The sequence below is a fragment of the Desmodus rotundus genome, chromosome 3, assembly GCF_022682495.2.
Source record: "Desmodus rotundus isolate HL8 chromosome 3, HLdesRot8A.1, whole genome shotgun sequence".
NCBI classification, from domain to species: domain Eukaryota; kingdom Metazoa; phylum Chordata; class Mammalia; order Chiroptera; family Phyllostomidae; genus Desmodus; species Desmodus rotundus.
In genome coordinates this window covers 182,343,773-182,365,232 of record NC_071389.1, presented here as the reverse complement: position 1 = coordinate 182,365,232, position 21,460 = coordinate 182,343,773, and the positions used below count along the sequence as shown (strand labels likewise).

Genomic DNA, 21,460 nt, shown 5'->3' with positions numbered 1-21,460 from the left:
TTTAAATTTTAAATTATTTTTCATATTTATTAGTTTGATATGCCCAATAAGAAAACTCATTTGTTTTTCAAACTTTTTTTTTTTGCTAAATGTAACCACACATCTAAATTTATTATTATAAAACTTCCAATGTGTTATTTCTATGATATTTTTATATAAAAATAAGGACTTGGTCCAGTTGTATTTTTATAGATGGTATGAGTTAAGCTGACTTGGTTTTTTAGATTTCAGCTGTCAGCCAAGATGCAGTAACAAGAACCAGACTAACCCTGCTGCCTGAAACAACTAAAAAATTGGACAAAATATATGAAACAATTGTTTTCAGGTATTGGACATTAGGTAGCACAGGACAATGATCTCTGAGAGAGTAAAGTAAATGAAGTGAGTCCTATGATTGCCTCAGCTTCCTTCCTAGAGGGCATTTCCATACTGGAGTGCAGCGAGTAGGAGCCAAGGGGAAGCCTAATGTATTTCCTGAATTAACAAGCTGAGAGTCTGGGAAGGCCAAGGAGGCTGGAGTTTGCAGGGCAGAGTACCAGAGAGAGTTGCCCTGGGAGAGACCTCCAGAGACCTACAGATGGTCCTCTTCAAGTCCTGAGTTGAGTACTGATCAATATGTGCATGTAAGAAAACTACCTGAGATCAGAGAAAAAACAAAGGGACAAATTTTCAGAGCTCACTTAGAACCAGGACTATAGTAAGCCAGAGTAGAAAACTTTATAGTTTAAATTTGTAATGCATCAATAGATTAATTAGCCCTATACTAAAGGATGCATTGGTTCTACCTAGCAAAACTTAAAAGCAAGCCTCAAAAGGATCAAGCTATTTCCAAGTAACTTAACTGCATCTCAGAACAAAGCTCAAGAATACAAAAATATCCAGCACTCAAAAAGGTAAAATTCACAATGTCTTGCAGTCAGTCAAGCTATGTCCCAAAGCAGGAAAGTACAATCCATAATGAATAGAAGAATAAATCAATAGAAACAGATCCAGAAATGATAGAATTAGTAGTTAAGGACATTAATGAAGTTATTATAACTATTCCTATGTTCAAGAAAAAAAGAGGAAAGACTGACCATAGCAAGTAGGGCATGGAAAATATGGCAAAAATCCAAATTGAACTTCTACTGTTGAAAGATAAAATTTCTGAGATGAAAAATACATTGAATAGTATCAGTAGATTAGACACTACAGAAGATTTGTGACATCCAATATGTAGCAATAGAAATGATCCTATATGAAATAGTAAAAAAGGGAAAATAAATCAGTTTTAAATAAATAAATCAGTGAGCTGTGGAATACCCTCAAGCAATCTAATACATGTGTAGTTGGAGTCCACAAATGAGAGAAATGAGAAGAGTAGAACAAAAATAATTAAGAAATAATGGCTGAGAAATTTTTTAATTTGATTATAACTATTAATCCACAGGTCCAAGACATTCAACAAGTCTTAAACACAATAAACAAGAAGAAAACTACCCCAACACACATTATAATCAGATTGTTTAACAACCAATAGTAAAGAAAAAATCTCAGAAGCAGCCAGAGGTGGGGGAAATGACACATTATGTACAGAAGAACAAATATAGGACTCACAGCTTTATGACAGAAACAATGCAAGTTATCAGACAGTGAGGTAGAATCCTGAAAGGACTGACAGGAAAAGAAAGGTCAACCTGAATTTTTTCCCAGCAAAAGTATTTTTCAAAAATGAAGACGACATACAGACTTTTGCAGTCATAGGGGAAAAATACAGCAGCATCAGTCCTGCATTATAAGAAATGTTAAAAGAAGTCATTTAGGCAGAAGAAAAATGATACCAGATGGATATCTGGACCTATACAAAGGAATGAGGATCATCATCAAAAAGGGAAAATATGTGGAGACATGTAAATGCTTTTTTCCTTATTTTTAAAATCACTCTAATATAATTGACTTTTTATCTAATATAAGATAATTGAATTTTCAGAACAAAAATATTAACAGGCTGTTGTGGAGTTTTTAATATATGTGGAAGTCAAATGCACGACAATAGTAGTGCAAAAGTTGAGGGGGGAAAATGGGAGAAGAGTGTTGTAAGTTTCTTATACTATATGTGAAAGATAGACTGTGTTAAGTTAAAGATGTATATACTGTAAGCCCTAGAGCAACTACTATTTAAAAAAAATTTAAACTAATAAAAAAGTAAATAAAAGGAAACCCTAAAATATTCAATTCAACAGAAGACAGAAAAATATGCTTATAATAGAATATAAAACAAAAAGCCAGGTGGTAGATTTAAATACAACCATATTAACAATCATATTAAATGTAAAAGGTCTAAACACTCCAATTAAAGGCATAGAATATTAGCTTGGACAAAATATTTTAAAAGGCATAACTATGCTGCCTATAAGAAATCCACTTTAAATATAAAGACATATCTAAGTTAAAAGTAAAAGAATGGAAAAAGATATACCATGCTAACATTAATCAAAAGAAAGTTTTTGATAATGGCTATATTATTATCAGACAAAGTAGATTTCATATCAAAGAATATTACCAGGGTAAAGAGGGACATTTCATACTGATAAAAGAGCCAGTTCATCAAGAGGATATGACAATCCTAAATGTTTGTGTAACTAATAACAAGGCTTCAAAATACATGAAACAAAGACTGCAAGAAGAAATAGGTACGTTGATAATTATAGTTGGAGATCTCAATGCCTTTCTGTAATTGACAGAACAAGTATGGAAAAGCAGTAAGGATACAGAAGATTTGAATAATATTGTCAACCCACATGACTTAACATTTATGTGATGTTCCACCAAAAACAGTAGAATACACAATCTTTTCAAGGGTACAAGGAGCATTTATTAAAATAGCCTATGTCTAGGCCATAAAACTAGTACTAATAAATGTAAAAAAATTCAAACCATATGAAGTATGTTCTCTGGCCACAAAGCAATTAAAGTAGAAAACAATAACAGGAAGGTATCTGGGAAAGCCCCAAATATTTTGAAATTAAATAATATACTTTTGAATAACTCGTGTATCAAAGAAGAAATCAAAAGGGAAATTAGAAATCATTTTGAACTGAAACAAAAATGAAAACACAATGCATCAAAATTTATGGGAGGCAACTAAACAAGTACTTAGGGAAAAAAAGAGTTCTCACATCAATCAGCTATGGTTCCATTCTAAGAAACTAGTAAAAGAAGAGAAAATTAAACCCAAAGTAAATAGAAGAGAGTAAATAATAAAGATAAAAGCAAAAATAATATAGAAAAACAATAGAAAAAACCATTGAAATGCAAAGCTGCTTTTTTTTTTTTTGAGAACATGAAGATGGATTTCAAAAACCACTAAAGAACAACAGCAGGTCTTTAATGATCCTGAAGCTTCCATTTTCGGTAGATAAGAAAACTAGACCCGAAATCATAGAAAAGATATAGTATTTATATGGGTTTGGGTGCTTGCTCCTGCCTGCCTGACCTGTTTTCTGAAGAATGTGAAAGATCTTGTGTGCTACCGAAGAAAAAGAATCTATAAAGCCATTTGAAACTACATGTTTTTACATAGGTATTTATACAGATGTGTGTGTCCACACACTTTTTGTCAAGAGCATGGTAAGAACATCTTGCTTTTTCTATTTTTCTAAACCCTACTCCATATTTGGCTTCTCCTTTTTAAAAATGCTATTTGGAAAGATAATTCATTCATTTCTTGTGGGACATGCCTCGGGACACAGCTGTTAACCAGACAAACAAGATCCCTGCCCACTGAGCAGAGTCTAATGTGAGATACAGACAAGAAATGGGCAATAACAATGTACTCTTATAAAAGTGCTATCGTGCAAAGAATAAGTGCCAAGGGAGTCCACAGGATGGGTAGTCAACTTGGACATGAAATATTCCTCAAGCTAGCATCTAAAGAAATTCTTTTTAAAATATGATAACTAAGTTTCTTAAATTATTATGATTTAATAAAATTTTAAGCATGGAGCCCTGGCTGAGTAGACCAGTTGGTTAGAGCATCATCCCAATACATCAAGATTGTGGGTTCATTCCCTGGTCAGGGCACATACAAGAGGCAACCAATGAATGCATAAATAAATGGGACAACAAATCAGTTTCCCTCTCTCTCTCTCTCATTAATAAATTTTAAAAATTAAAAAAAAATTAGCCCTGGCTGGTGTTGTTTAGTGGATTGAGCACTGGCCTGTGAACCAAAGTATCACCAGTTTGATTCCCAGTTGGGGGTGCATGAGAGGCAACTACACATTGATGTTTCTCTCCCTCTCTTTTTCCCTCCCTTCTCCTCTCTCTAAAGATAAATAAATAAAATCTTTATTAAAAATTGAAAAAAATTTTAGGTATGGAATAATATGTAAGGTATCAGTTTGATACTGAAAAAATTCCTTGATGATTATGTAGCTAGTATTTACTTAAATATGTTCACACTGTTAATACCCTGTTGAAATTTTCACCTCAGGATATAAATAAGTCATATTGAAAGCTTTTTTTCCTACTAATTTTCAGTATTATATAGAGTTTTTTAAGTATTCTAGAAAACATAGAACATATAGGTGATTCTAACCTGTTCAGAACTTTTTAAGGGTCTCTTTGTTATACCAGGGCATAAGAAATAGCAGAACATAAGCCAAGAATCTAAACCTTTAGGCAAAGTTTGATGGAATTCCAGGTTTAGAGAAGTGAGGCAAGATCAGGGAAATGTGAAGATTCCAAAGATTAGGTGGGAAAAGGTCCGTGACTCATTGGAAGCTCAGATGTATTTCAAAATTATGCATTTCCTTTAACTCATTGATTTCACAATTGGAAATATATCTTCAGGGTATTATAAACCTCCACATTTTAGATACAAGATTATCATTGGTTACACTGAGAAACTGGAAACAACCTAGATGTCTAACAATAGCAACCTGGCTAAATAAATTATATCATAGCCATACAATGGAATTCTAACCATGTTTTTAAATAATGTAGCAGTGCTTCTCAAACTTTGTTCAGCATCAGAATCACTTGGAAGGCTTGTTGAAAACACAGGTTGCTGGGTCCCACCTCCAGAGTTTCTGCTTCATCAGCTTGGTATATGGCCCAAGAACTTGAATTTCTAACAAGTTCTGAGGTCGATACTGATGCTGTTGGTCTGGGGTGCCAGACACTCTTTGAGAGCCACTGATGTAGAGTTATTTTTATTGACTAGGAACAGTTTTCACGAGGTATTATTAAGTTGAAACAAAGCTGTTTACATTACATTCTTTGTGTATACATACAGAAGTTTAGATGGAAAAATATAATCCCTTTGGGATTATATGTCTTAATGGGGGATTGCATTATAGATTCTCACTGTCTTCTACATTTTTCAGTGATAGATTTTTCTGTAATAAGCATAGTACTAATCACTAAAACATAATCAAATTTTTTTTAAAGAGAAGGAGAGAAACATCAATGTGTGGTTGTCCCTCATGCACCCCCGACTTGGGGGTGGGGAACCTGGCCCACAACCAAGACATGTGCCCTGACTGGGAACCGTACCGGCAACCCTTTGGTTCCAGGCCGGCTCTCAATCCACTAAGCCACACCAGCCAGGGCTCAAATTTTTTAAATAAGATCATGATGTCCTGACCAATAGCACTAACACATTGGATACATGAAAGTAGATTTGATCCTAGTACCCCTCTGACTTTTTAACTATGTCTTGTTAGAAGTGTATCCTCAGAAGCAATCACAGAGAAACAGTGATGGGCCCATAGATACAGCCTGTTCCTGGTGGGAGCAAAAATAGAAGAGGTTGGCATTCTTTGAAGTGCTTCTACATTTTTTCTTACTTCATTTTAGTAGTGCCATACAGGCTTCTTCTGGGGATATTTGAAGAAAAACTGGGTGGGACCCAAAGGGCGACCTGCCAGAAGTTTGAAGCATCTGGATTGGCGCACTCTTTGTTTCCTGATGCAGGGTAGATCCATTTCCCAGGGTATCAGATTAAGGCGTCTCCTTTCTGGAAAAAAGATTTCATGGTTTAAATTCCCGTTCACTTTTGTGTCTGTGGCACTCTGCTGTCTCCTTTCCAGCATGCAGCCTCAGGGGTCATGATGTCCCTTCCCTGCTGATATCAGCGTGCCAACTGTGGTGTCATGCTCACCAAGCACAGAGCTGCCATTCAGCTTCCAGACTGGGGTCAGGAAGCAAAAGAGCTTCTAAGTTCCTACAAACCTTGACAGATCTTTCTCAAGCCTTGCATGAGAACAGTTTCCAGGGCGAGGCGGGTGAGGGCAAGGGAGCTAGAGAGAACAGGATAAATGTCAAGGGTGAATATGTAACAGGAGCAGAGAGAGCAAACAGCTTTGTCACCAATGTTCAGAAAAAGGAAGGGTGGGTGACAGTGTAGAGAAGTACTCCACAGACTTTTCAATGGAATACTTATTTGGTTACCACTGGTTGCCCTCTTCCACGTCCTTGCATTACTGTGCTTGATAAACTGGGAGGTAGTCGCATCATATATCTGTTTAGAGCAAGGGTTCTTCACGATGTCATAGTGAAAACAAATCCCACAGGAAACTCATAATGGATTCTATGTTTTTTGTTTTTTAAATAATTCAAAATATAAAATCATCTTCTGATTTAAGCTATTGTTAAAAGAAAGAGACATTATTTCTATAGTGACTTTCAAGAAAGTGACATTATTTGTTGGAAAATTTTATTCCATAATATCTTGCTTTCCACCACTCTACATGTGAGTAAATGTGGTAGAGTATTGTCTGAGTTTAAGATACAATTAGTAGCTTTTGCAAGTTTGAAAATATCCAGAAATGTAGATACTGGTATATTATGTAACTGTTTATAACTGTTTATAATACAACTTCTTACCTCTCACCTTCTGGTGCTATAACATGAATTCAGTATATCAATCTGTTTAGGACCCTATGAAAGGAAGTTAAGTTAGTTGAAATTCTCACCTATTACTTGAATGCCAAGAACAATGTTATAATTAGTCAATTAATTTACCAAAAGTGTATTGAATACCTACTCTGTGTCAGACACTGCTCTGGGATACATCAGTGACGCCTCTCTGGAAGTTTATATCCAAGACTGGGAAGAAAGTAAATCATTAAACAACTACAAATCTAATGTGTCAGGCAGTAATGAGCACTAAGAACAAAAATAAGACAGAGCCATTATAAGGACTTTGTATTTTGAGAAAAAAGAGAAGTCTTTGGGTGGGGGTGGAGAGAATCACTCTGGCTACTGGATGGAGAATTGGCTGTAGGAGGCCAAGTATCCACTGAATTATCACCCCCCACAAAGTTATAGTTCACTAAGGACCATTCTGTACCAGTAGACCTGGAGATGTGATCCTCCATAGTTGACTCTTACCTTTTCATATTATTGGTGCAAAACTTGTTTCTAAAATGAAATTTTTATGTCTAAACTATTCCTTAAAGAAGTTTCTTCTGGAAAGTTACTTTTAGATGCATTCTCTCTAAATGGGAGTTCATCTAAAATCTATATTTTTTAACAACTTACTTTTATACTACAGTTGATGAACAACATGGGTTTGAACATCATGGGTCCACTTATATGCAGATGTTTTCAATAAATACTGTAAACATATTTTCTCTTCCTTATGCTTTTCTTAATAGCATTTTCTTCTCTAGCCTAGTTATAGTAAGAATACAGTACATAATACATGTAGCATACAAAATATGTGTTAATTGACTTTATGTTATCAGTAAGTCTTCAAGTCAACTGTAGGCTATTAGTAGTTGAGTTTCAGGAGAGTTAAAAGCTATACGTAGATTTTTTGAGAACCAAGATGGCGGTGTAGGTAGACACACTGCGCCTCCTCGCACAACCAGAACTGACAGAAAATCGAATGGCAAGTAAGTCCGACACCAAGTAGATAAAAAAGAAACATACATCCAGACTGGTAGGAGGGGCAGAGACGGGCACCGGGGCGGAGAGGACTTGCGTGGCTGTGGGGGGACTGAGACTGGCGGACTGTGGGACAAAGGGCGCAGGCAGTCCGACCACTAGCAGACCCTGCGGCCCCACATTCGCACAGATAAACCGACAGGGCCGGACTCAGAGTGGTGGAGAATAGGCAGGCAGAGTGGCGGGTAGCACCCCGTGGCCCCACATTCGCGCATAGATAAACCAGGACGAATGGCGGGGAGCGAAGCAGACCGTGCAACCCAGGGCTCCAGCACCGGAAAATAAAGCCTCAAACCTCCGAGTGAAAACACCCGTGGGGGTTGGGGCAGCAGCAGGAGAGACTCCCAGCCTCAAAGGAGAGGTCGTTGGAGAGACCCACAGGGGCCTAGAGCGTGCACAGGCCCACCCACTTGGGAACCAGCACCAGAGAGGCCCAATTTGATTGTGGGTAGCGGAGAGTGTGACTGAAATCCAGTGGAGAGTGGAGCCGGCGCCATTACTCCCCCTTGGCCCCTCCCCCACGTACAGTGTCACAGCGCAGTGACCAGCGTTACTCCGCCCCGGGGAACAAGTAAACCTCCGCCTCTTTAAGTAACAGAAGCACCAAGACAAAAAAAAAAAAAAAATGGCCCAAATGACAGAACACTTCAAAGCTCCAGAAAAAATACAACTAAGCGAGGAAGAGATAGCCAACCTATCAGATGCACAGTTCAAAACACTGGTTATTAAGACGCTCACAGAATTGGTTGAATCTGTTCGAAAACTAGATGAAAAAATGAAGCCTATGCTAAGAGAAACAAAGGGAAATGTACAGGGAACCAATAGTGATGTGAAGGAAACTGGGACTCAAATCAACGGTGTGGACCAGAAGGAAGAAAGAAACATCCAACCAGGAAAGAATGAAGAAACAAGAATTCGGAAAAATGAGGAGAGGCTTAGGAACCTCCAGGACGTCTTGAAACGTTCCAACATCCGAATTATAGGGGTGCCAGAAGGAGAAGAGGAAGAACAAAAAATTGAAAATTTATTTGAACAAATAATGAAGGAGAACTTCCCTAATCTGGCAAAGGAAATAGACTTCCAGGAAGTCCAGGAAGCTCAGAGAGTCCCAAAGAAGCTGGACCCAAGGAGGAACACACCAAGGCACATCATAATTACATTAGCCAAGATGAAACAGAAGGAGAGAATCTTAGAAGCAGCAAGAGAAAAGGACACAGTTACCTACAAAGGGGGTCCCATGAGACTGTCAGCTGATTTCTCCAAAGAGACCTTACAGGCAAGAAGGGACTGGCAAGAAGTATTCCAAGTCATGAAAGGCAAGGGCCTACATCCAAGATTACTGTATCCAGCAAAGCTATCATTTAGAATGAAAGGGCAGATAAAGTGCTTCTCAGATAAGGTCAAGTTAAAGGAGTTCATCATCACCAAGCCATTATTATATGAAATGTTAAAGGGACTTATCTAAGAAAAAGATAAAAAATATGAACAGTAAAAATGACAGCAAACTCACAGTTATTAACAACCACACCTGAAACCAAAACAAAAGAAAACTAAGCAAACAACTAGAACAGAAACAGAACCACAGAAATGGAGATCACATGGAGGGTTATCAATAGGGGATTGGGAGGGGGAGAGAGGGGGGAAAGGTACAGAGAATAAATAGCATAAATGATAGGTGGAAAATAGACAGGGGGAGGGTAAGAAGAGTATAGGAAATGTAGAAGCCAAAGAACTTATAAGTATGACCCATGGACATGAACTATAGGGGGGGAATGTGGGAGGGAGGGGGTGGGCAGGATGGAGTGGAGTGAAGTGGGGGAAATGGGACAACTATAATAGCATAATCAATAAATATATATATATAAAAAGCTATACATAGATGTTTGACAGTGCAGGAGATTGGTGCCCCTAAATCCTACCTTGTTCATGGGTCAACTATGTTTGGTTTTCAAAATATTTCTGTATATGTCAACTATAATTCAATTGAAAAGAAGAAATATTTCTGTTTTTTTGTGGGGGGTTGTGAATAGAAATCTAACATATTTTTAAAAAGCCAAGAGATACTTAAGAATTTTTCAGGGGAAATTTGTTTTTCTTATTACATAAATTAATGAGATTGCTTGAGGTTTTTTCTGTTTTCTTTTTAATTTGTGTAATAAGGTATAAGTAAGTGTTGGCCTCCTTAAAATAATGTTTCATGTTATATTTTGGAATTCCCTTCTTATATTCATTAGTTTCCACTGGCAGTGATTTCCACTTCCATCAACCTCTACTTCCCCAAAGTAACACTAGAGAATTTTGCACCACCCCACCCTGGGGGTCCTTTTATTTCTCCACATAATGTACCTGACCCACATGCCCAAAGTCTGCCCCTTCTGAGCCTTCCTCCCTCTGGTTTTCTCTTCAGAACTAAAGTTTTAAATTGCCTTTAGAGTTCATCTATAACCTAAACAGTAAAGATAGTCTCATTACTTAATTATGCTTTGCATTTAACCAAAAGTGCCATTAACTGACTTGATCAATCACTTTACTCATCACATCTGGGTTTATGTGACTTTTGATCAATTTCAGAAATCAAATCTACCCTCAAATGATTGTATGTTTACTACCAGTAAGGATATTCCAAAAACAGTGTCACAAGCTTGGAAGGCAGATACAGAAAAGGAGCACCAAGAATATTGGTAGCAACAGGGACCCCACTGAATAACTGACTAGTCTTTGAAAAGGTCACACCTCATTTAGAAGTATAAGTGCCTGGATCTTGATTTTGCAGTCACTACCCACTGGTCATCCTGTTTCTATTCTTCACGCTTTATAATCCATTCTCACAGAAGCAAGAGTTACCTTTGCATGTGCGTGTTTGGTGTTCTATTGTCTTTGTTGTTTTTTTAAACTATTGTTCAGTTACAGTTGTCCCACCTTTTCCCCCATTCCCCTCTCCTGCTCCCACAGTCACTACTTCCCCCCGCCATTGTCTGTGCCCTTGAGTCCTCTATTCCTGTTCCTTGACCCTTCTTTCTCCATCTCGTTACCCCCTACCCGCTCCCCTCTAATTAATTACTGTCAGTTTGTTCTTTATTTCCATGTCTCTGGTTCTATTTTGCTCATTTGTTTGTTTTGTTGATTAGGTTCCACTTATGTAAATCAAATTATATCACTTCTCTGCCTGCAGGCTTGTAGTGGCTTCCACTTAGAGTAGCTCTGTGTTGGCCTTTAAAGGGCTGCATTCAGAATCTGTCCTGCACTGTCTCCATCGTCCTCTCCAAACACAGTCCCCTTGTCCCTGGACTCCAGGCACACTGGCCTTGTTGTCCCTTCTTGAATAAGCCAAGTTTGATTCCACTTCAAGGCCTTTAAACTTGCTGTTCCTTCTGCCTGGAATGCTCTTCCCCTGAGATCTTTGCATGGTTGCCTTCACCCCAACAGTCAGTTCTCTGCTGGTGACTCAATTTATATGTCTGCATCCAAACAGGCAGCACCTCTATTCCTGGAATAATGGGGAAGCTCTTCCCCCAGTGTGACCAGGGGCTAAAAACCTCTTGTTATTGTGTCACGTACAGATAACAAGAGGTATGAATCAAACCAAAATGATACGGGGCAAACAACACAGGGTTTGCACACAGTCCTATACACTCATGGTATTTTCTTTTTCGTTACAGGTTATTTTCAGAGCTTTGTCACCACCGTATGATATGGAGAACCCTTACGGTGCCAAAGTGCAGGAGCAGCTGAAGATCACCAACCTTCGTGTGCAGCTGCTAAAACAGCAGTCTTGTCCGTGTCAGAGAAATGACCTGAACGCAAAGCCTCGACACTTTACACACTACGCAATCTATGATTTCATCGTCAAGGGCAGCTGCTTCTGTAATGGCCATGCTGATCAATGTATACCTGTTGATGGCTTCAGGCCTGTCAAGGGCCCAGGAACATTCCATGTGGTATGTAAAACAAGTTCTCATCAATGGAAACCAAATCACATTACCTCCAGCTTTGGACACCGGTAGTCTAAGTTCCCTTCGGGTTGGTGTGTGTTTGCATAGTGCTCTTATTTCTTCCTTTGCTGCTGATTCACTTCTCCAACTCCATGCCCATCCTATAAAGTATGTATTGACTTGTTTTTTAATCTTCAATTTTAGAATTATTAATAGTTGAGCATGATAACAAGATTCCTTGGAAAGCGTCCATGCCAGTTTTTAGTACCGTGACCTTCAGATATGAAGTGTAAGGTGAGGAGTAGGAGAGGTTGGCATAATCATGTTAGTGGCATTATCACACAGAAGCCAGCTTTGACAATAAATGGGGACCATTGTTGAATAGATTTTATAGTGGAAAAAATAAGAACCTCAGTTTAATGCCTGGTATCTTTTGCTGTTCAGTCAATAGAATGAATAATAATTCTCCTCTGTGAAGAGTGGACTCACCCCATCTCTCCCTAAGGCAGAGTTAGGCTCTCTTTCCTCTAGGTTCACACATCTCCTCATGCTTTCTTCAAAACTTTTACTTTCGTGCATCTTCTAGGAGATCACAAACTCCCTGAGGACAGGGCCTGTGATCTTTGTAATGTCAGGACCCAGTGCATTACCTGAGCCAGAGGTAGGCCTTTGGTAGGTGTGTTTGACTGAATGATGGCAACATAGGAATATAGAAATGATGAAAAATTATTGTCATTGTTTGATCTCACTTCACTTTCTTCCAACCTACTAGTTTCTAGACACTAATGGATCTTTGAACAAATATTGCTTCAAATAAAAGATGAGATGATTTGTTATATCTAAGTTAATTGAGTTTGTATATGATTCAAATAGAAAATAACCCAAATATTCTTGAGATATGTCAACCTACTGGACTGTAGTTTATGGAGGCAGAGTGCTAGAAATGTCTGCCATTATATTTAAGTGAATTAGTGAAAGGAGAACCCATAGGCTACAATGGACTTAATGTTTATATTCCCTCAAAATTCATATGTTGAAACCCTAATCCCAATGTGGTGGTATGTGGAGGTGAGTCCTTTGGGAGGTAATTAGGTCATGAGAGTGGAATCCTCATAAACGGGATTGGTTTCCTTATAAGAAGAGGCCAGCTAGCTAGCTCTCTTTTTGCCATGTAAGGACACAGTGACACGTTGACAGTCTGCTACCTAGAAGAGATCCTCACCAGAACCTGATCATGCTGGCACCCTGATCTTTGGCTTTTAGCCTCCAGAACTGTGAGGAATAAATTTCTGTTGCTTATAAAGCCACTCAGTCTATAGTATAGCAGCCTGAACTAAGATGCTGGTCTTTGTTTCTTCAACTGTCTCCTAGAATCCAAGCCTTATAGGGTCACCTCAGGATAGAGTCCTGAGCAAAAGGGCATACACAAGCAGGCCCCTATAACATGTCCCAGAGTTGGCCACCTGTGGAGTAAATGACCGATGAGACACTCTGAATGGCTCTGATCAACCAAGTTAAATTACCAGGATTCTCATGAGCCTTACAAAAATTTCATGTGTATGCATTTAAAAGCAATAGTTTCTGTATTTTTTTAAAGTAGGTCCTCTGATGTAAACTTTCAATGAGATAGCAACATTCTCTAAGGCTAAAGAGAAAATTTTAGACATTTCTATTATATTCTCTGGGTATATGCAACTGCACTGTCCTGGATGAGAACCATTCTCAGTGGGCATCTTGCATCTTCTCATCCAACAACAACACCAGTATTATCTCCCGTGGCTGGGACAAGCTGTGCAAAGTATGGAACCTGTCAAAACTGCAAGCTGAAGACAAACCACATCAGCCACATGGGCTACCTAACCACTGTGAATGTCTCTCCATATGGATCCCTATATGCTTCTAGAGGCAAGATGGCCAGGCCGTGCTCTGGGACCTCCACAAAGGCAAGCACCTTTATATGCTAGATAATGGGGCTTCATCATCACCCTGTGCTTCAGCCCCAACCACCACTATCTCTGTGCTGCCATGGGCTGCAGCATTAAGATCTGGGATTGGAAGGGATTGGAAGTTCATTGTAGATGAACTGAAGCAAGAAGTTATCAGCCCCAGCAGCAAGGCAGAGCCACTTCAGTGCACCTCTTTGGCCTGGTCTGCTAATGGCCAAACTTCCAGCTCTATGAACAGCCTGGTACAGGTGTGGCAGGTGACCATGAGCACCCAATATATTCTAGAGTTTTAGAAATTAAAAAAGACTGGCTTTATGACTTAAAAAGAAAATAAATTCTATTAATTCTGCCAAGTTCAATAAGGGGTAATTACATACTAACCAGAGATTTTTGCAAAAGTGTTCAAATACAATTATTTTATACAATCTTCTGCCAGCAAGAAAACTGTTAACCATGTGCCCACACCCCTGTGTCTGCACCTGCTGGCTCTCTGCACCTACTGGTTCTCTGCTCCATCCTACCACTACCCACTGCTCTCTTACTGCCCACCATAGCTCTGACACTCTCCAGCTGCATCCTGTCTGGGATCACTGCCACCTTCCACCCAGGTCTTTCTGCCTTGGCCTTTGCCACAGCCAGCCTCTGGTGAGATCCTGTGGAGATCCCATCCTAGGAGCTACAAAAACATATATGAGAGACAACAACATCAAGAAGATGAGTCTGGAAGGTGGTGCCTACAAGGATGATAATGGAAAGCCTTACCTACACCCCAGTGGCCAGATTGCTGCAAAAAATCTGGGCAAAGAACACCTGCGCATTGCTGAAATGGCTGAGTTTTGTAAGACATCTGCAGAATTAGCCCTGGATGTGAGTGGAAGTGTTGGAAAGTGACCAATATGTCACTATGCATATTATTTCTGGAATTCGAGAATTAAGGATTGGAGCCAGATATCTGCAAAGAGTTTTTAAGCTCAGCAGAGATGTCTTCCTGCCCAAACCATCCTGGAGAAATTACACACCCACTTCAGGGATACTGGCATGCAGCTACATGGTTATATATACTATGATACCAAGACTTGTGGCTTTGACTTCACATGCACTGAGAAGGGCATTTCAGAAACATGAAAGCAAAGAGTTCTTCTGCACACCTGTGCCTGCAATCTCATAAGAGTGGACACCTCATCTTAAGCAGTGGAAGGAAACAACAGTAGTGAGGGTAAAGAATCTCTCTGCATTCTTTGACATGAACTATCAAGGTTTTGCCAGTTGTGATGGTAACAAGGATGCCTGGGCTATGTGCCACTCATCAAAGAGGGCATTAATGTTTTCCTCTGCCAATCCTATCCCAACAACATGTGCTTATACAGTGAGCATGTGGGAGCCTCCACTGCAGTCTGCACAGACACTGATGAAGCCAAAGAGTGAAATTATAGTTAAAGGTCTTGATCCATCCAATGTGATCCAACCCTCCTCTCAGTTGGAACCAAGACTGCCTCAACCATTCTGACTATCCTGGATTTTTTAAAACAGTGATTGCAAGAAGTTAAAGTCATGGCCAACCTCATCATTAGCATGCAGTCTCCAACCTCAAGAAGGACTTCTCCCACAACTGGCAGCACATTCCTACCAGACTGGCATGTTTTGTTTCACAGGGCGACCAAGGAGTTCTCCATCTACATGGCAAAGGTCAGCCACATCTCTGTGGCAGGGGTCACCTCAGACATAGGGGCTACCTTGTTCATTTACACCAAATGATTTCCCTGGTGAGAAGGAACAGAGATATTCTTCCCGTCTTCAGCCTCTGCTATTGTGAGATTCACATGGAGGGTGAGGGAGGGTGAGTGGATCATTTCTTTTAACCACATTGCTTAACAATCAGTGATTGAACGTGTTTCATGGAAAAGAACATGTAGAAAAATGGGACAGAGGCATCCGTGGCTGATGTCTGGGACTTTTTGGCTCTAAACCAAACTTTTCCTCCTCCTTTTATCTCCAGCTTTTCCAAAAGAGCTTACACATGCAAAAAAAAAATCACAGCCCCCACACACCTGCCAATCACACCACTGCCATACTGCAGGAGCTTTAACTTAGGCACCTTATGGTGTTGGGGTTTCCTCTGAGGATCCATAGTGAGAAATAGCCCACATTAGAGGCTTTGTGAGAAGACCTAGTTCTAACAGTAACATCTGTTACTGCCCTCCCATAACTTATCAACAGACAATACGATAGAAGTTGTGTTTTATGAAATCCAGCGTATCTGCTGCCACTTCAGCAAGGAAAACGCAAGATGCTGTTTCTTGTCTTATTTGAGAAAAAAAGAAAAAAGGCTCTCCTTTTTAATAATTGCAGGCATTTTAATCTTCCCCTCTCTTCCCTTAGGTTCAAAGGTTTATATATATAACTAGCCTAGATTTTCATCCTGCTATACTGCTTGACTGACCATCAAACCCATCCTCTCAGGATTTACTTATTTGAAGACTGAAGAACATAACTTACTGCTCATCCCATACCCTCACCTTTCTTGGCAAAGAATAGTGGAGAGTAAGCAACTGTGCTTTATTTTAGCCTCCTCTCCAGTGATCAGTTGTTTCCTGTTGGGTTTTTGCCTCTGCCCAATTGGACCTCATACTTAGACTCATTGTGGTTGTGCAGTCACTCATCTCTCATAGTGAGTCAGGCAGTGCAGCATCGTGTCAGGAAAGAGGTTATTCTGGGCTTTGGTTTACTGTGTGTGCTGCCAGCTGGGCTCAGGCGTCACCCTTTGGAAAGATAACCACCATCCGCTCTAATCATGTAGATTTACTGTAGCCTGGTTTCTCAGTTACAATGAAGTTACTGTAGGAACCCCTTCCCTTAAAAAAAAAAGAGAGAGAGAAGAGAGATTAAGGAGAGAGAGAGAGAGAAGACTACCAACCTATAAAGATCATATGGCCCTGGCTGGTGTGGCTCAGTGGATTGAGCACCAGCCTGTAAACCAAAGTGTTGCTGGTTCAATTCCCAGTCAGGGCAAATGCATGGGTTGTGGGCCAGGTCCCCAGTTACGGGTGTGTGAGAGGCAACCACATGTTGATGTTTCTCTCCCTCTTTTTCTCCCTCCCTTTCCCTCTGTCTATAAATAAATAAAATATTTTTTTAATTTCTTAAAAAAAATAAAGATCTGGATAACCAAGTTGAGGGGATTATAGAGTAAAGGTTTTTCCATTTCAAAAGAATATTAGAATGAGAAGTCTCTATTCTAGAAGACCCTGTGGGATGGGGCAGGGGAAAACCTCTTTTCTTTATTAATCTCAGGCTACTTTGAAATCAGAAGCAATTTCCTTTTATAATAATACTAGTTTTGTGACTTCCTGTCCCCCAGCTTTCATACTTATTTCAACTTCTGCAGCAGTAGTGATAGCCCCTACTGCTGCAACTATATCAAGTGCCGAAACCAGGCAAGACCAAGTCCAAGTCAAACCTGGAGCTAGAGCCAGCTAGAGGTAAGAAACAGGCTATGTCGTCAAGGCTATGTTGGCTTCCAGGGATCCACTTCCCTGACTCCTTGCTGTCTCTATTTAAAAAAGAGAAAGAAAGGAAGAAAGAAAGAAAGGAAGTCATAAGCAATTGGATTAGCAGAGGCCTATGGCTGGAAATATGAATGGTTCTGATTTCAGATTTTTCCCATCCCTAAGCTTAGGTGCATTTTATCTTTATGTATTTTTCCCCTGGATTATAAAGAGCTGGATTGAATTTGGGTATGGTTGCCTCTTTTGAATATGATATTCTTATTCCTATGATTGTTTAGCTGAGCAAATTGCACATTGAAAGCATAGTCTTTTACTTCATGAAAAACATGGTCATAAGGTCAATTGTCCTCCCACAGTTGTGCATCTGTGAACACCATTCATTATAGGTATGTGGAAATAAATAGTTGGATTTGTAAATTGTGTCTAAAGAATAGAAGGTAGCCTCTTAAAAGTGCTCCTTTCGCTAGTTAGCTTGCCCTAGGTATGTGTGTATAAATCAAACTTGATTTAGCAGTCTTTCTTTTTTCATTTTTTAAAACTCGATTCAATTACAGTTGTCTGCATTGTTCCCCTGTTGCTCTCCCCACATACATTAGGACCACAAACATATGAAAGGATGCTTAGCATCACTAGCCATCAGAGAGATGCAAATTAAAACCACAATGAGATGCCATTTCACACTGGTCAGAATGGCCATCATAAACAAATTGGCACAGTTTTTTTCATAGCAGTCATTCTCAAAGAGTTGGTCCCTAGACCAGCAACATCAGCATTACCTGGGAACTTGTTAGAATTACGAATTCTCAGGCCCTAACCCAGAACTATTGAGTCAGAAATTCTAGTGATGGGGCCCAGGAACCTGTGTTTAACAAACTCTCTTGGGTGATTGCAATGCTTGCTAAAGTTTGAAAGCTGCTGCTTTATAGGCAGCTACACCTGATATTGCTGTGAGGGTGACTAATTAATTGAAATCTGATTTTATGTGCTAGAACTTTTGATGGCTGATGATAGACAGTTAAGGAAGTTAATGGAAATGATGCTTTGTTTCTTAAGCTGTATAAGATTTTAGGGTCATGTTCTTTCTTTAGGAGAAGGAAGTAGGAAAAGATACAAAGTGGGATATAAGTCGGTAGCTTCATTTACCTTAAAACACTCTTGTGTCTTTTTATTTTTTTATCCTTGCCAAAAGATACATTTTTTAAATGGATTTAGAGAGAGAAGGGAAAGAGAGAAACATTGATGGGTTGCCTCTTGTACAAGCCCCCACCAGGGACCACACCTGCAGCCCAGGAATGTGCCCTGACCAGGGATTGAACCTGAAACCTTTAGGGGCACAGAATGGCATTCCAACCAACTGAACCATACCAGCCATGGCACACTCCTGGATCTTTTAAAGTAGTATCACCTTTTCCATGTTTGTCCTTCTCAGATTTATTTCATTTATCTTTTGCTAGTTCAATTTTTGTTCCTTTCACTGGAAGGCAGAACAGTGATTAATATGCTGACATTGAAGTTAAATAGACCTGGATTTGACCCACCACACCATTTATTAAGTTAGTCTCACTGAACCTAAGTTTCCTAAGAAAATGAGGCTAATATCTATATTACATAGTTATTATGAAATTTAAAAATGGCATATTTTGGCATAATTAAAAAATGGCCTAGGATATGATAGATACTACTTGCAGTTACTGCTGTTACTAAATTGTGTTATATCAGCAACTTCCACGTCTTCTCCCACATACTCTTCTACCCCAGTAACGACAAAAATAAATTGTATCTTGTTTGACGTGTATACAGGGGTAGAGGTTTTGTGGCAAGAAAAACTACACTTCGACTCCATCCTTCTGGGATCCCAGAAATTATGAGAAGAGATCTCAAGTTTTTTTTCTTTGCAGCTGGAGAGGACTTACTTAGTTTTCTTTTTCCTGTCAGCTGGTGAATTTTACAGCTGTTGAATGATGGGTGATGATAAGAAGGAACATGGAAAGCTTCATTGTTTTACCAAAGTGTCATCCACTGGATAACACAGAAGCCTTAGGATACCATAAGGAATTGTTTAAATGTCTTGAGTTACATTTGTTAAGGTAGTTTTTTTCTTTTGCAGTCAGAAACTCATTATAAAAGAGTATCAATATTTTGACGGATGTGTTCAAATCTAAAAGTAATACTGAGACCTGTAGAACCATGTAGCGGGGTTTGAGGAAAATGTTACTTAGCTACCTAGCTGTGTGAGGCAGGATTTAGAATCATTCATACAGTTTCCTGACAGAAGTTTTTCTCATCTCAACCTGAGTACATTTATTCGTGTATTTATATTTGCACATCTTATGTGTCATGTTTTATAAATTCAGTGTAGGTTTAAGACCATTGTTCTTATCTCCTTTACTTAAAATTCTTTATGGTATTGTGAATAAGCAAAAAAGTAATAATTAGAAAGCTCTGGACTCTTCAAGATGCTAAGGAAAAGAACAGAGGGATTAAAAACAATCAATAAAGTCCCTGGCTTGGTATCTTAGTGGGCTGGAGTATCATCCCATACACCAAAAGGTTGCAGGTTTCTTTCCCAGTCAGAGCACATACCTGGGCTGTGGGTTTGGTCCACAGTTGGGGTGCACACGGGAGGCAACCTATCAACATTTCTCTCACACATCAATGTTTCTCTCTCTCTTTAAAATCAATAAATGTATCCTCTATTGAGGGTAAAAAAAGAAAAACCAATAAAGTCATTAAATGAGAACATTACATCAGGATTTTAAAATATTTATATGTAATAAAACATACATTCATGTATATTAGTTCTAGGTCTTCTCATGAGAGAAAAAAACTATCATGGATTATAAATACTACTATTAATAGTTACTACTTATCAAATGTTTATTGTGTACCAAGTCTTGTGCTGTTGGGCTATAAATGTTAAATTTAATGTTCACAACAACTAGATGATACATTATCATCACTTTCTTTTATAGATGAGGAAGTGAAGCTTGGAAATGTCATCTGACTATTCAAAAGTTTAGAAAGGGTAGAGCCACAGTTTAAATTCACCTGCCAGACACTGAGGCCCATTCTCTTTTTGCTATTGTTGTGCTGTTGAAGATTTGGATCTAACCAGAGCTGATGTTATGCCAAGAACAGGGAAAAAAGACGGGATAAAGGACAGGAAGGGCAAGGGAGATGGGGATGGGCTCGAGGGATTGATTACCATGATGGACTGTAGAATCTAAACTGAGTAAGGAGGAAAGTGATGACACAAGAGAGCATAGACTATCCCCACCACTAAAGGTCTACTGTTTTATATTTTATAAAGCCCCTTCTCACGTATTATTCACTAGGTCCTTACTACAACACTGAAAGTATACATTTTTATTTCAATTCTGTGGGTAGATTAATGTACTTGCTTGAAGCCACACTCAAAATCTTTATTACTGTACCCCACTTTCACTCCTAATAGGCTACCAAGAAAAAACCCTTATTAAAGAGACTCTTTTTTATAGGGACAGGTAATCTGTCTGAGTCATCTACATTTTAATATGGAACCAGACATTGTCATTGATTCTCTTCTCTTGCATTCAGTAATTAGTGAAAAGGCTCAAAGAGAAGAAAGAAGAAAGAGTGAAAGCAGTAAGTTTGGATAATCTACAAAGTAAATACTTTAGGAGTGACTATCGTTGGGGGGGATATACATCATCTTTGATGGGTATTTTTGGATTTATTAGAAAGAGGGATTTCTGGCCTCCAATCCTACTTTCATCTCTAGCACTAGACAATGTTCACTGTGAATGAAAGACAGCAGCGATCCCAGTTATTTCATCTTGTCACATCAGATCTGGAGGAATGAGTAATCCTCTCATTAAGTTGTATTCCTAACGTTAACAAAATATAAGGCCTGCCAACTTGATACTTTTAGTGTGAGACTGTTCTCAATCTATTTCAAGGTCTTAACCTTCTTATTTCAATGTTCCTGTGTTAGCATGGTATAGTTTTGCCAGTAGTCCCTTGGCAATGAATAACTACAGATACCATACAAGGTGAACAGAATGTTGTTATACTTCACTTACTACCTTGTGTTTCCTAGTAGAAGGGCAAGCCCGTAAAATATGTTCATGGTTGGAAATTACTAATGTTTTCACTGTAAAGC

The 21,460-nt window shown here is 39.0% G+C and overlaps 1 protein-coding gene and 2 pseudogenes across 2 annotated transcripts in view; all 3 read left to right on the top strand.

Annotated features, from left to right (window-relative positions):
* Positions 1 to 21,460, top strand: part of NTN4 (netrin 4) — a 98,184-nt gene that overhangs the window by 28,698 nt on the left and 48,026 nt on the right. For both annotated transcript variants that reach the window (XM_024579505.4, XM_045187093.3), the window contains one exon: positions 11,595 to 11,873. In XM_024579505.4, the coding sequence (XP_024435273.3) occupies positions 11,595 to 11,873 (279 nt within the window). The remainder of the gene's footprint in view (positions 1 to 11,594; positions 11,874 to 21,460) is intronic.
* Positions 12,918 to 14,106, top strand: LOC139440823 (small ribosomal subunit protein RACK1-like; annotated as a pseudogene).
* LOC112321940 (aspartate aminotransferase, mitochondrial-like) lies at positions 14,267 to 15,654 on the top strand (annotated as a pseudogene).